We start from the raw sequence: 13,987 nt of genomic DNA, 5'->3' as shown, positions 1-13,987 counted from the left end.
TTCTTGAACCAATTCAGGATAGAAGACCAGCTCTTTCAGGCAGACAGTTTGAGTAACCTGGCTGAGCTTTATGTTTGCTGCTTTGAAATCTAGTGTTAGAGTGGTATCTAAGCATGAGCATTCTCCAGACCTTTCAGGATCAGGTGAATGCATTTTAACAAGATTGGATCACCTTTATACCCTTAACTTCTCCATGCGGCACAAATGGCAACCCTTCCTATTGCAAAAGATGAATAAACAGAGCCTTTGGCAAATAAACTGTTCTAGAGACCAGGAAATAATTTGGAACACTTCAAGAAAAGGGCCACATAGTCTGCAATGAAAACATTGGATTATGTACTTTTGTATTTACTTCTGCAATGAAACTGTACCAGCCATGAATTTGGCCCAGCATGTCTGAGGAAAACCAGTGTCCAATTGCTTGTCCTTTCCCAGAAGGAGTAGATGTGCAGCAGCACTAAGGCAAGCTGGTGTTTGAGGGAGCTGTTTCCTTAACAGTATCTGCTCAGAAATGAGATAGTGGCAAAGTCCTTATGTTATGTGTCACAGATACCACATTAAATTTGACTCCATCAGAGAGGTAGAGCTGTGATGAAGGATGTCTAAGGAAGACGGGTGGGTGAAATGGCTTGTAAATGCAGTAGAAGTCTTGTGAAATTACATGTTGTTTGAGATCATCTTTGTCAGTCTCATGGGCTATAATCTTCAGGAAGGGATAAGTTCTTGGCCTTTTAATCAAATACAAGAGAGGGAAGCAGCAGTCTTAAGTATTTTCCCATTGAAATGGGAGTGTGCTTAGTGAGGGTCATCAGGAACAACCACAGCAGATCACAGCAAGGCCTGGTCTGCCCCGCCCCAAATCCTGCCTCTTACAGTGGCCAACAGCAGATGCTTTTGGGAATACAAGAAAAAGTTAAACATTATATCTGTTAGATACTCCCCCAGATTTTGGTGCCCTGTGTCCTTTTGGAAGCTGTGTGAACTTCCAGCCACAGTGTTCTCTAGCAAGAAACTCTGTAGCTCAACTAGCATTGGTGGAGAGGCATTTCTGGTTTTGAATCTGCCATGTGCTAGTTTCCATCCAACTCTTACACTATGAGAGACCAGCACCCAGGTATTCCCTGATCACCTTTCCACCTTTCATGAGTTTGTAGGCTTCTCCTGTTTTTCTCTACTCCCCCAAGCTGAACACAGCCCTCAGTCTGATAGAGACAACTGACTTCTAGCAGGCAAAAAGCTCTAACTGTTCCTGAAGAGCCTTGTGGCTTCCTAGTGTGCCACTCCCCATAAATGTGCAGACAACTCAGCAGAAAAATAGCAATTGTGCCAGTCTGCCCTCCCTACACCCAATTATAGCCTGTGTCAGAGAATGAGGATGCTCATGAAATGTCAAGTGCCCACATCAAATGATTTTGACTTGATTAGTGCTTCACTCAAATGCTGTCAAATCAGGAGATGACAGTGTAGCTGACTGCTGAAGGGACAGGGGAAAAATGTGGTGGCTGCATTTTACTCCCCAGGTATTGCAATTAAGACCAAAAGGGAATTCAGAATGAAAAGATCTGTCTTACACTGATGGATCCCTGAAAGAAAATAGCAGTAGATGAAGCAGTGAGAGGGAGCAAATTAGCTGAACCTGTGGCTTACACATGATGGCCCATTCAAGAATTGATTATGATTAGCTGTGCACCTGAAATGGAGATTAGGGGCAGGTATTGATCAGTTGCATGACCCTAGCAAAACCATTTCTCTGTGCTTTGATTCTTCTGTGAAACAAAGATAACAATCCTGAGCCAATATGGTACAGCTCTTGGATAAACATCCAAAAGATGAAAAATGTGATAGAACAGTTATGGACACTTGTGTCCACAGGGCTGGGTTGTGCAGAGCCTGCCAAGGCAGGGCTAAGTGAATGGGCACTAGTCTCATTAAGTGCAGCTGGTGCAGTAAAGTCACACTCAGGTGCTCCATGTTATCCTCCAAAAAGCACAGGTGAGTGATCTTCTATGCTGGCTGCCACCAGTGCCACCTGGGCTAATTATTAGCATTTACTACTATAAGAACTGCTGTAAACAGAGCATCATGAGATCTAACTAGCCCCATGAAGGAAGATGTTTTCCAAAAATGGCTGGGAAAGACCCCTTTTGGATAACTTATTGCAAAGGAGCATGTGGATAAGTGGGAAAAGCCACCCTGCCTTGAATTCTTCCTCACAAATCCTTATGGAGAGAAAAAGAACAGCAGTGCTAGGTCAGACTGAGAACCCACCTGTCCCATTACCCTGCCTCTGGCAGTGCCCCAAACCTGGTGACTAAAGACAAAGAACAGGGTGAACAGTTAGTGCCTCTTCTGAAAACTCCCAGCCTTCAGTTATCTGTTTGACTTAGGAAATTGCTTAGTCAGGCACAGCTTCCATGTATTTATTAACTCCCTGTAAACTTCTCATCCATGAACCTTTCCAGATTTGCTGTGAACTTGTGCAAACTCTTAGTGTCACACGGCAAGGAGTTCTGCAGCCTGACTGCTCTGTGCAGGCAGCCTGGCTGAGAATGAGTGCAAGCGCAACAGGCAGGACTGCTGGGTTTCTGTCTGCTGTCTGTGTACTGATATGTCTATCCAGCTTAAAAAAAAAAAAAAAAAGCCAAGCTTTAGAAGCCTGAGGCTAATATGTAGTTCTAACTCAGCTACCTCCAGCTACCTGTGTTAATGGGCTGGGAGGTAGAGGAATCTCCCCTTCTCAGTATTTGCTCCTAGGTGAAGGAAAAGCCACAGAGGTAGAAAAGAACATCAGATTCATTGAATGGTGCTCCTTTAGCTGCAGCTAACTCTGCAGCGAGGGCCTGCCTTCTCCAGGTGCCTGGTTCATCTCCTCAGGGTACCACTGCTTACTGCAAGCCACTGAAGCCTTCCTGGAGTCCTCCACCAAGCTCAGGTACAGACCAGCAATAGCTATTGCAGTGTATGGCAGAGAGGTGTAAGAAAAGATCAAAGGTAAATTACTTTATGGCATCTGACAAACTTGTAGCAGCCCTGCCCCAGCAGCTCTGTCCCTTTCTTGCTCTATTAAGAGAGCAATCAGTGCTACTAACAGTTTGGAAAAGTCTGCCCAGCAACCCCTGTACTGACCTTCAGCCCCCTCATAACCTTCAGGCATAGCAGAGACCTACAAAGAAAGGAAAGCAAGTCTTTAACTTAGTTACCCAGTTAGCTTTTAGTAATTATCCAATTATCTTTTAATACATTAATTTTTATTTCTTGCTCCTCCTATTTTCTTAACAGGTTAGTTTCCACCAGACAAAACTTTCTGTGACTAAAGAAAGCAAACAAAACCTTAAGCAAATAAAGACTGTGTTAAGCACAGGCATTGGGTCTCTACAGCTCGTTACCACTGCTGTTCATTTTCTATCATTAGTAACCTGAGAAAGAAACAGATGCAGCTGTGGGAACTGCAGTCCTCCACTGATCACAGTGCTGGCCAGGGAGATAGATGCACTTTGTGTAGTGGGCCAGAAATTGCTTCAGTGCAGTCCAACTTCACTGCCCTTGGCCAGCCAAAACGAAGGGGGACCAAAGTTGTGAGGACCTGCCTCAGCAACCTGACAGACCAGCCTGAGGGAGCTGGGGAAAGCTCTGGGTGCCATTGGCAGTGTCTGGCAGCTGCAAAATGGAGACAAATCTTGCTCTCCAAAGATGAACAGCAATAGAAATTGTTTGACAGATCACTCTATGAAGACTTATGGACCAGAGGACTAGTGACACTAGATCACAACCCAGCTCTTCCCTCTCAGTCTCCTTTGTAGGAACAGGGAGGATTTGCAGAGCTCTCTAGTCCCCAGAGCATCCCTGTGGATTCCTTAGAAACTCCCTTTCTTTACACTGCCTGTGAGGAAAAGTTGTTGTTGTCATCTAACAGACTGTTTTATGACACAATGAGATGTTATCTTAAAAACTAACTCCAGGCACTCTAAAATTGAACGTGTAGATAATAATCAGCACAGGGATCAACGCTATTTTGCAAGCAGGCCATAAGCCTAATTGAAGACCCAGGAGAGAAATCTAAGGAACAATCTTTGTAATACATATAGCACAACTGACTGGCTATACTAGTGACAGTGAGGGATCACAACTGAATGTCCAGTCGGAACAGCTAGCTTATGTTGAAGATGCACAACTTCATCACATACCTTTAAACTACTGATAGGATTTTTTTAACCTATGAGGATAATGTGACTACTCAGCAATAATACCTGGAATGCCATATAATTCTTATTCTACAGCCATAACTTAGAAAAATCCCCATGGGGAATAAAGATACCCCCTTTTTAATATTACAGACAAGAAAATTTCTAAAGAAATTTCTTCCTGCAAAGTGTCATCAGTTGGTTCCTTGTTTAAAACTTCAGACCAGCCAGAAGGAGAATGCTTGGGGGGAGGGAGGAAGGAAACAATCCTCCAGTGTGGCTATTCTGACCAGTGGGAGACAGTGTGATGGGCCCAGATCACTGATTTAATCTAATGGTGAGGGCTGCTTTTTCTTTTTTTAGCTATAGAGTTCCCTGATATCTACAGGGAACCTTCCCCCTCCCCCCCATTTTGCATTTTTAAATGGTACCTGAAATGCTGCCATCCATGTTGTCATGCAGATGGTGGCTTGTATGTTCTGCAACCAGGTCTCTGACTTCCTGGGTGCTTTTTGAAAGTCGTTAGTTTCTTCCCCCTCCTGTCAACCTTGAAATCTCTAAACAGGCTCATCGCTGTCTGTCACAGAGGTTCCTCCTTTCACTTTGTGCTGTCCCAGCGAAGGAGACTGGTACAAGATCCTTCATACATCAGGGAAGGTCCTTGCTGCTCTGGAATACCCTTCAACATGGGACAAAACTAGATATACTACCTTCAGCAGGTGCTACCGGACTCCTCTGCAGGCAGAAGCATAGATTCTGGGGGTGTTGATGCTGTTTGGGAAAGGATGCGAGAGGAAACAGCACCACAGTATCAAGTCTGCCCTGCACCTAGGGGGTGAGGGCAGGCAGGACCTGCACCTGGGCACAGCTGCTGCTGCAAGGCACCTGCTGCAGAAGGGCACAGGGTGGTGTTCTACCTATATGGGCTGCCTTACAAACGGAACAGTAAAGCTGAACCGTTATAAGGGAACCGTAACATTTCTGTTGCCCCACGCTAACCTCTCTTTGAATCACAGCTTAATCTTCTCAGTTTGACTTCTTCCAAAGTTGGGATACATTAGCATAATCATTCTTGTATCTCCTGATGTTCAAATTTTCTTCTTTGCCTCCTGCAGCCTTGATCCAAAAGCTTTTCAGACTTCTACCATAAATTAGAATTTCTGCGTAAGCAGCAGTGAGCAATGTAGCTTGCATATATAAATATACAATAGCATTACTACTATGCCTCCTAGTACAAAGTGTTCCTGTGACATGCGTTATATGCTCAACGAATTATCCTATTGTAGCGCCTGCAGGATGGAGATTACTGCTGTTAACACACTATCTTATCCTGCACATGGTACACACAGCAAACTTCTGTTAGCAGATCTAGAACACAGGCAAGTGATAATGCTTCAATTCATTAGCTGGCACCTCAAAGCCCAAAGGTGGTGGTGGCAGCTTGTGTGGGGGGTCTCATCCATTTTATGAGGAATTTTGCCTTCAGGACAAATGGACTCATGCAAATGCTGCTAAATCATTTTAATGGACAAAAATCTAAGAGGGCTGAGGTGTGGCAAGCAGCCACCTTAAATACACTTCACTGAATAGTACCTACCTTAGAGTCTGACAGAGAGGAAATAAATGCTGGCTGATCCAATAGTAGAAGTATGAGGACTGATCTAAAAAAGGGGAGAGAATAAGGACAAAAGCTGTGGTGTATCTGACAAAATAAGCAAATCACTTCTGGTCCGTTAAAAATTACAGCCCAATAAAAAACTGAAATATAATATCAACCTTGACTTTAGGCACCAAAATAAATCTAATTTAGTGTATTATATCTTTACCTATACCTCTGTTATAGGAGGAGGAAGATTTGGCCCTCAGAGTGGGATTTCCAAGATGCCTTCTGATGGTGTCTCAGTGCCTGTTGAAAAACATGGGAAACATGGAAAAAGCCTCATTTTACAAGTCAAACATTTCTAGGAATAATTGTTCTGTGCTTTAGGGATATCTGTGGGTAAGTTGCTGAAGAATCAAGGTGATAAAGTGCAGTGCTCTCCTTCTCTTACCTTCTCTGGTACAATCACATTTTCGGTGCTCAGAAGGGATGTCCAGATTAATCTCTTCTATTAGGTAACCCTTCTTAATGTATACATGTATTCAAAACTGTCTAGCTTTATTTTACGTACCTTGAGGCATGATGTGACTAAAAGACTGACTACAAGACAACAATGAGTAGGCCTCCAGCAGATGCAATTAGTGAGTTGTGGCTGAAGTCAGGGTGATCCTCTGTCTTGCTTGCAAACACTTCTATTTCTGCTACCGCTGAGAAAGCAGCAGAAGTGCAGCGATTTCAGTGGCTTTGGCATGCTATTTGTGGGTGGGGTGGGGAACTGGTTTGTGTGATGCAGTTCTTCTGAGATGGACTTGCTCTCAGAGGTACCTCTGTCTTTAAAGAAACAAGCTGGGCGAGACTCCGCGGAAAAAGGAAACAAAGGAAAAGCAAGTTTCTGTCAATGGCCATAATATTTAAAGAAGAATTCTCCAAAGAGGAAAACTTCTGTTTTGCTCCTTGTACACTGCTGGTTTTATCACAATCAGATGGAGAGACATTTTTTTGTCTCCACTTTTTGCACTGAGCCCATTACTTCACTTCTAATTGCAAATTCAAAGGAATAAAATCTTGTTTCCAAAAATAAGTCGGTGAGATACGTAACATGCTCATAAATTAGCACTTTAGAAAAAAGTACATTGTGTGCTGAACACGCTCACTTTCAGTGTCCTTGGCATTGCCTAAGAGCTGTAAAAAAGAAAAAATTACAAACAAGGCATCCTTTCCACATCTTGCAAGTCCTCTAGAAGAGCACTAACTTTCTAGCTTTGTCAATTTAGCAACCTATATTCAGGGATATAGTTGTTGCAAATCCACTAATAGCTAAACAGGAATTCTGTATAATGGTTGACAACTATGGCAGTGGGAAAGCAAGAAAAACATTATCTGCAGAAAGTTTAGAGCATCCTGAAAAACTAGCATAATTCATGCTGTTTATTGCATTTTTCCTCCCCATGTCTCTCATAACTAATTAGCTTCATGTCCTGTGGGTAATATCATGGTAATTAAATATTAGAAACCATGGGTAAAAGTGACAAGAGATTTTTTGCTATGCAGTTCAATGGTAAGTGACAAGTGCCCACCTTTTCCCATCCCAATTGTATATAAATGCTATAGGATTCTCTTGTGACATTCCCAAGCACAAATACTAATACGCCATGCATCTGAGTTCAGAAAACTCAATGGATGACACCATAACTGCAGAGAAACAGCACACTAGACAAGGAGGTAACTAATGCAGAATTTAGGGAGCTTCTTCAAAGAACTGGGAGACACTTTTAACTAAATGGTTTTATTGACTCTTTTTTTTTCAAAATAAAAAAAACACAAAATAACCACCAAGATTAAAGGCCATAGACAGCATTAACCAAATGAACCAGCCACTTGGTTATAGTAGCTGATAACTAGTACAACTGGATATTATTGCATATACCTCAGTTTCATTTATATATCCTTTACAGTTTGGCAAGATTACAATCATACAGTAGCTTTGGTTGTGTAAAACCTAGTAGCAATACTTATTTAAAATATGACTGTTGCACACTTTATGACAACAGATATTAACTCCATCTTAGTCTTGACATGCCTTCTCTCATTCTTTCTTCCCCTCCACAATCTACATGATCACTGACCAAGAATTAAGGAGACTGTATTTGCAACCGTAGTTTATAGCCCTTCTTTATCACCATGTGGTGATGAATCTTATAGAGGAAGGAATCTGTCACTAGCTTTCCTTACAGAAATCTGTAGAGCAGCATTTCTCTTTCCCACGCTGGGCAACTTCTACCACTCTGTGGTAGCATCTGCCACAAACTGGCTCTGTTCAGAACTCACATATGTAGAGGTGTATATGGCTTTCACTCCAAAGCCTTACAGTGACCTGTGCCTGACCTACAGTACTGGGGTTTGACTGTACTGCCTTGCCTTTGAATACAGGAAAAAACAAACAAACAAAAACAACACCAAGAGACTGCTGTTCACGTTGGTATGCTGAGCTGCCAGCACAAACCAATACTAACAAACCTAATACACACCACTACCTTTTGTTAAAGAATTGTGCCTGAGACACTGTACAGGATTGCATGTGTATGTTCTACAGTATATTTATTTCCTTTTTGGTCTTTTAAAAACTCTCTCATCCTTATGTATTCTAGTGTAACACTACAATGTTAGAGCAATGGTTGATTAAAAAGTCATAAACACACAGGATACTGAAAAACACTGGAGGCTTTTTTTTTCTTGCACCATTTATGCAGAATTCTTCCTTTTTCCCCCCGACAGTTTGCCCCCAGCTGGGAATATCTACTTCCAGAGGGAATACACAATCTACTTAAAAATCATCTAACATTTTCAATTCTATCTGGGAGAAGCTACAAAACAATGTGGATCAAACTGAAGTGATCTGGTATGTGAAGATCCTTCTCCATTTACAAAAAGCTACAACACTAAATAGCTCCTACTTGGTTTTGCAGCCCTTTCATTTGCTTCCACTGAAGCAAAAACGAATTCTGTGTGAGGAACGGCTGCATGGTTAGGATCCCAACAGAACAAGGTAACTGCCATGCAGTAATTCAAATACAGGCAGTGTAACTGCTTTTTATATTCAGGGCCATACCTGTATAAGGATATAAATTAATAAGCCCTTCTAAATGATTTTAGAATTATCCTCTTTAATCTAGACATTTAAAACCTCTGAATACTTAGAATCACTAGATTTCACATGGCCCACATAGTCGTAATTATTTGCACTTATAAGGCAAATATTAGAAATACATTTGCCTGCAGTTGAACAGGTAATTATACTGCCTATTATTCAGGTGAACAAAGATCAAGCACTCTGTATGTTGCAGTTATTGGATCTTATTATAACCCTTTACTTTAGAAAGGAGAAATAACCATCTAATTATATTATGAGTGCACAGTACTTAGCTTAAAAAAAAAAACTTATACTAGGCAACTAGATTTTTTCCTAAGATGACTTTTTATGGGATATTCTAAAGGTTGTCTCTTATGACTGAGAATTCTCTATTATTTCACTCGCATAGGAAAAATAGTTAAAATCTAATTACAAAGCTGCTACATGGTTATTCTGTGGTCTGTAAAATAAAATGAAATCCAGAATTTTATTTATTTAAACAAAATACACCAGACAGTATAAAAATATTTCCCAATTGGAGTTTGAAACATTAATGCTGGATTTTTTTTGTATAAAAAGAAATGTAATAATGGTAGACATTTATCTGCTTACTAGCCAAAAATATACATATGACTTCAAGGAGCTGTTCCAGGCTCACTTTAAGTGAGCTTGTGCTTTTGACCATAGCAATAATAAATGCACACATGTGGAACAAAGTTAGTGCCTGAAAACCTGAACTACATCTTATTTCTAACAATAAGACTAATTTCTGAGACTGGCTACAGATTTCCACCTGTTTGCTTTGCTCAGGCAACTACAGCAGAGGAATTCCAGAAGCACCACTTCCGCTTCGAATGGTGTTTATTCAGTGCAACATCTTCCTTTTCTCTTTCTTTCTTAATTCGCTGGTAGTGATCTTCTTCCTTTAAGTACCACACAGGTGGCCAGCGATGCCTCTCAAAGTATTCTTGATTATCTGATTAAAAAGAAACAAGCAAAAGCCCCCCAAAAAACCAGTAAGATACACAAATCCCAGAACTATCTTGATTGTCTGCAGAAAGCTAGCTAATCGTTTATTCAGTCTCTGTGTCAGTTCACTTCTCGGGTATTCCTCCAGTTTCCTGCTCTGCCTTACTTAAGCAGTGGAAAGACTTTGAAAGCAGCAGTACTCAAGAAGCCTTAGTCCACCACAGAAGGATACAAAAAGCAAGCCCTCGACAGTGTTTCTTTCAGTGCAGAGCCTGAAAATAGCTCGATTGCTTTTATCATCACTGAAATCGGTAGGACAGGAAACAGGATAGTGACCTGGGCCTTTTCTTTACAGATTGGAAGAATGCTACACAGGAGAGGAAGAGCAGGGGTTCAGTCGCACAGCTACCTGAGCTCATCTTTGTGTTCGTGCTTAATGAACTGGGTGGGGAGAAAAAAAGGGAAATTTTATGAAAACCAGGGAGCAAAGTTGCCCATACCTGAAGACTTAGCTTTGATTTCCTTGCGGAATTTGGAGCAAACGCTGTTGTAATTGGTGCAGATGTAGTGCAAACACCAAGCTGCCAGCTGGTTAGCATTGTGAAACTACAAAGAAAAACAAGTAGCTTATTCCATTTTCTGAAGTTATCATTCATTCTGCAGCCCCAATTAACAACTAAAGCTAGAGCAGTCCCAAAGGGACTCACTGAACCTGAGATGGGTGGGAGCTGAATTTTCTGATATGTTTGTAGCGGTTATATGCCCTCTCAGTTACTACAAACCCTACTCTGAAGTCCCTCGCTGGAAGACTACGCTCGCTGACAGAACTAAAGTACTGTTGAAAGCTCAATACAAAACCTTCTGCAAGTTTCTAATGGTCGTAAGGAAACACAGCTATAATCTAAGTCAGATTTGTAGAGCACGTGTATCTGTTTTGGCATGCTGATTGTCTGCTGTGATCTTCTCAGGTTATAAACACATCATTCTGTAGTAGGTAACAGAGCACAGAGGATATCCTAACAGAATTTAAACATGTTACTTCTGTTTCCAACCAAAGAAAAAACTCTATAAATTCAAAATTAAGTAAAATGAGCTGCCTTTTCTTGGAAGAGGTTCAGTTCTGGTTTTATAACAGCATTATAGGTATTGCACAGAGAGGCACTTAAAAGCAGCTGAAGGAAATCTTGCATGGTGGCCAACTTGTGCTGTATTTCAGTGTTGCTTAAACTTGTAGTCCTTAGACTTCAAGATAAGCTGGAGCCAAACTCTTCATTAGTATGAAATCAAGAATAATGCAATTTATAAAATATTTTATCTTGTGCTACTGTACTTGGGAGACTGTTGTAGCACTACTTTTGGAAAAAAAAGAAAGAGATGTGCAGTTTAACACTGTGAGCTCCCTCTTTTCATGGTTTCTGGACTCAAGCAGATGTTGAGACAGTGTGTTTGACCATAAAGTAGTAGGACTGGCACTCTTAACTATCAGAGGACTGGCTCTAAGTCTAAGAATATAAAAAATGTTGCCCTTGCAATACAGCTCTAAGAATATCTACAAGAATTTAATGGAGAGGAACCCAAAAATCAGTTATGATTACAAAGCTGAAAAGTTTTCTTACATTATATTTCATTTTAAAACACAGCCATGAGAATTTAGAGCTTGGAAGCACCACAATCAAGAAAAATTAAAATATATAGTGGAAAGACAACACCTTTCCCCCAGCTTCTTTAGACAGAGGGTTTTATCTTTCAACTAATATAGACAAGGTAAATTTCCTTTGCAAAAGATAAAATTAAGTTTTATTGTCAGTCACTGTCAGAAAAAAAGACTTTGAGCCACTTGGATGCAATGCAAAAACCATTAAGGCACTGAAAAAAAAAATGCAGATGGCCAGAATATCTTTAAAAAACAGTCCACACTGACCTGGGCCAATTCCAAATAAGATAACACTTCTCCATCTATTGCAATGCCGCTCATGGAGGCTTTTGTTAGCTCTTGTACTGTGTGCTGTTCTGTTAGAGGAGAAAACTGATCACTCACATGGGAAACAGTCACATGTCAAGGTCAGATTATCTACCAGCAATATGCATTCAATGAACATGGCACTGAGAAGCTCTGTTCCCTCTCCCTCTAGTGCAAGTGCCAGATTCACCCAGGTAGTCCAAGCAACTTCAGACTGGGGGAAAGCAGAGGAAGTCAAATTCTGGCCTTTATAGTTATGGTTGGAGATTCTCCATCACTGGCACAAACTGTCTTACTCCACTAGAGGTGGAAGAGCTGAGATGAGGCTCTGCTCCTTTGCCTCATTCTGGACAATTTACACACAATTCCTGTCTCTGTCTTAGAGAAAGCAAGTCTGCAATTAATAGCTGCTTACAGAAGGACAAAGCCTGGCAACCACCAGTCTCTTTCTGGCAGAATGGATGGCTGCAATATTCACTACAAATTATGAATATGGACCACTTGTCTCCTTTGGATAATACAAAATCAATAGACAAGTCTTTAGGCAACAGTGCACTTGCCACTGTGTTGGGGATTTATTAATGAGTACATATATGACACTGAAATGGAGAAGTTTGCTTCAGGCCCCTTCAGATTAGCTGTTCCTAGGAATCCCTGATGAAGGCTCTGATCAGCTCCCCGCAAAAGTTACTTCCTGCATGTTCAAGAGTTTCCTTAACCCCTTCCTAGAAGTATAAACAACTTAGGGGTTGGAGTGGTTGCTGGGAAAAGTTGCCAGCTGACTTGATCCTACTGGGTCCACCTGTTGGCAGTAGCCTTTGGATTCAAAAGTATTTCATCAAAAATAAATGAAATGAAATATTCCTAATAGTAAATGTATGTTTATGCTGCAACTACTGAAAAGAACAATCATATAAGGCTCCCAATAAAACATGGTTATAAAATTAGGCAATAAAAGACATGGTCTGCCAGAACCAATGAAGATAAGCTACACAGTCCTGATGCACAACTGAAGGAGAGCTAGGAACTGCTATGCAATTAAGATTTGCCTGAATTTTGTCCCATAATTATGTGCAACTTTGCTTTGTTTGTGTGTCTCAGTTTCAACTCTGTTTTGGCCTTGGCCATCTCCTCAAAACAATGCCAAGTTGCCTAAACAGACAGAAACAAACCAAATCCGTGTCCCCGCCCCGAGTTTCAGGGTATGCACTGATTTAATTTTTGAACTCAGTAGCCTATCCAATCATTTTTGTCTAAATAAGTGGTAAAAAAGCTTTTATGAGATGAGGGTTGAATCCCAATGTATATACCACCTCTTGTCTGAGCAATGAAAAGGGATCCACATAACATTTCTGCAAACAAAATCAGATCCGTTTTGAATTGGCTCAGTTACTGTCTTTGAATAGACATGTATAATGGATCACCTCATTCATTATATAATGGAAAGCCTGGGATCCATCTCGTTATGAGGTAAATTAGCAACAACAGAATGGAAATTACAAACCACAGACAATGCTGAAGAGAAGATTTCTTCTTTCTGTTTTTAAAGCACAGGACACTTCAGTGTGCTGAGCTGGTTTAGCCCAACTAAGAAAGGCAAGAGAATGGCAAATAATATTTTTTCAACTGAAAATATCAATTTGTATTACAATTTGCCTTGCAGAAGGAAAATATTTGTTTGCCTTGACATGTGAAAAAATCCTATGCTCCAAGACCATTAAGATATATTTCAGCCATTGCAGAAGACATGCATTGGACAAGGCCACAAATCCTTACCTGCTAATGCAACCAGGTGAGGAAGGCAAAACCTATTTGCCAATGCAATTAACTCAAGTGTGTCCAGTTCCTGACTGGGGGACAGTTGTTTGGTATACAGGTAATCCAAAACTGCTTGCATGGAAGTCGTGTTTATGTTAGGAAGAACTACCTGGAAAAGATATGCAAAATAAAAAGTCTGTAGTAATTGAGCATTTCTCATATAGAGGTCATATTTCACTTCTGCCACTTTGCTGGACTTTCTCTCTTTCTCACCAAGTTATTTTAGAAATGAAGACATTTCTCAAAAAAAAAAAAAAATTCCCATTAAAATTCAAGAAGCTGCCAATAGGTGAGCACACTTCCAGAGTCAGATCCTTTGCTGAAACAGG

The 13,987-nt window shown here is 40.8% G+C and overlaps 1 protein-coding gene across 6 annotated transcripts in view; it reads right to left on the bottom strand.

Annotated features, from left to right (window-relative positions):
- Positions 1 to 7,551: 7,551 nt before the first annotated feature.
- The window catches only part of RHOBTB1 (Rho related BTB domain containing 1), a 56,811-nt gene continuing 50,375 nt past the window's right edge, over positions 7,552 to 13,987 (bottom strand). For 5 of the 6 annotated variants that reach the window (XM_026122688.2, XM_026122679.2, XM_064513706.1 and 2 more), the window contains 4 exons: positions 13,617 to 13,767; positions 11,802 to 11,890; positions 10,381 to 10,486; positions 7,552 to 9,887 (listed from right to left, as the gene is read on the bottom strand). In XM_026122688.2, the coding sequence (XP_025978473.2) occupies positions 9,718 to 9,887; positions 10,381 to 10,486; positions 11,802 to 11,890; positions 13,617 to 13,767 (516 nt within the window). In that variant the 3' untranslated portion in view covers positions 7,552 to 9,717. The remainder of the gene's footprint in view (positions 9,888 to 10,380; positions 10,487 to 11,801; positions 11,891 to 13,616; positions 13,768 to 13,987) is intronic. The other variant, XR_010389659.1, reaches the window with a different exon arrangement.

The sequence above is a fragment of the Dromaius novaehollandiae genome, chromosome 6, assembly GCF_036370855.1.
Source record: "Dromaius novaehollandiae isolate bDroNov1 chromosome 6, bDroNov1.hap1, whole genome shotgun sequence".
NCBI classification, from domain to species: Eukaryota; Metazoa; Chordata; class Aves; order Casuariiformes; family Dromaiidae; genus Dromaius; species Dromaius novaehollandiae.
This window is presented reverse-complemented; position numbering and strand designations above follow the sequence as displayed.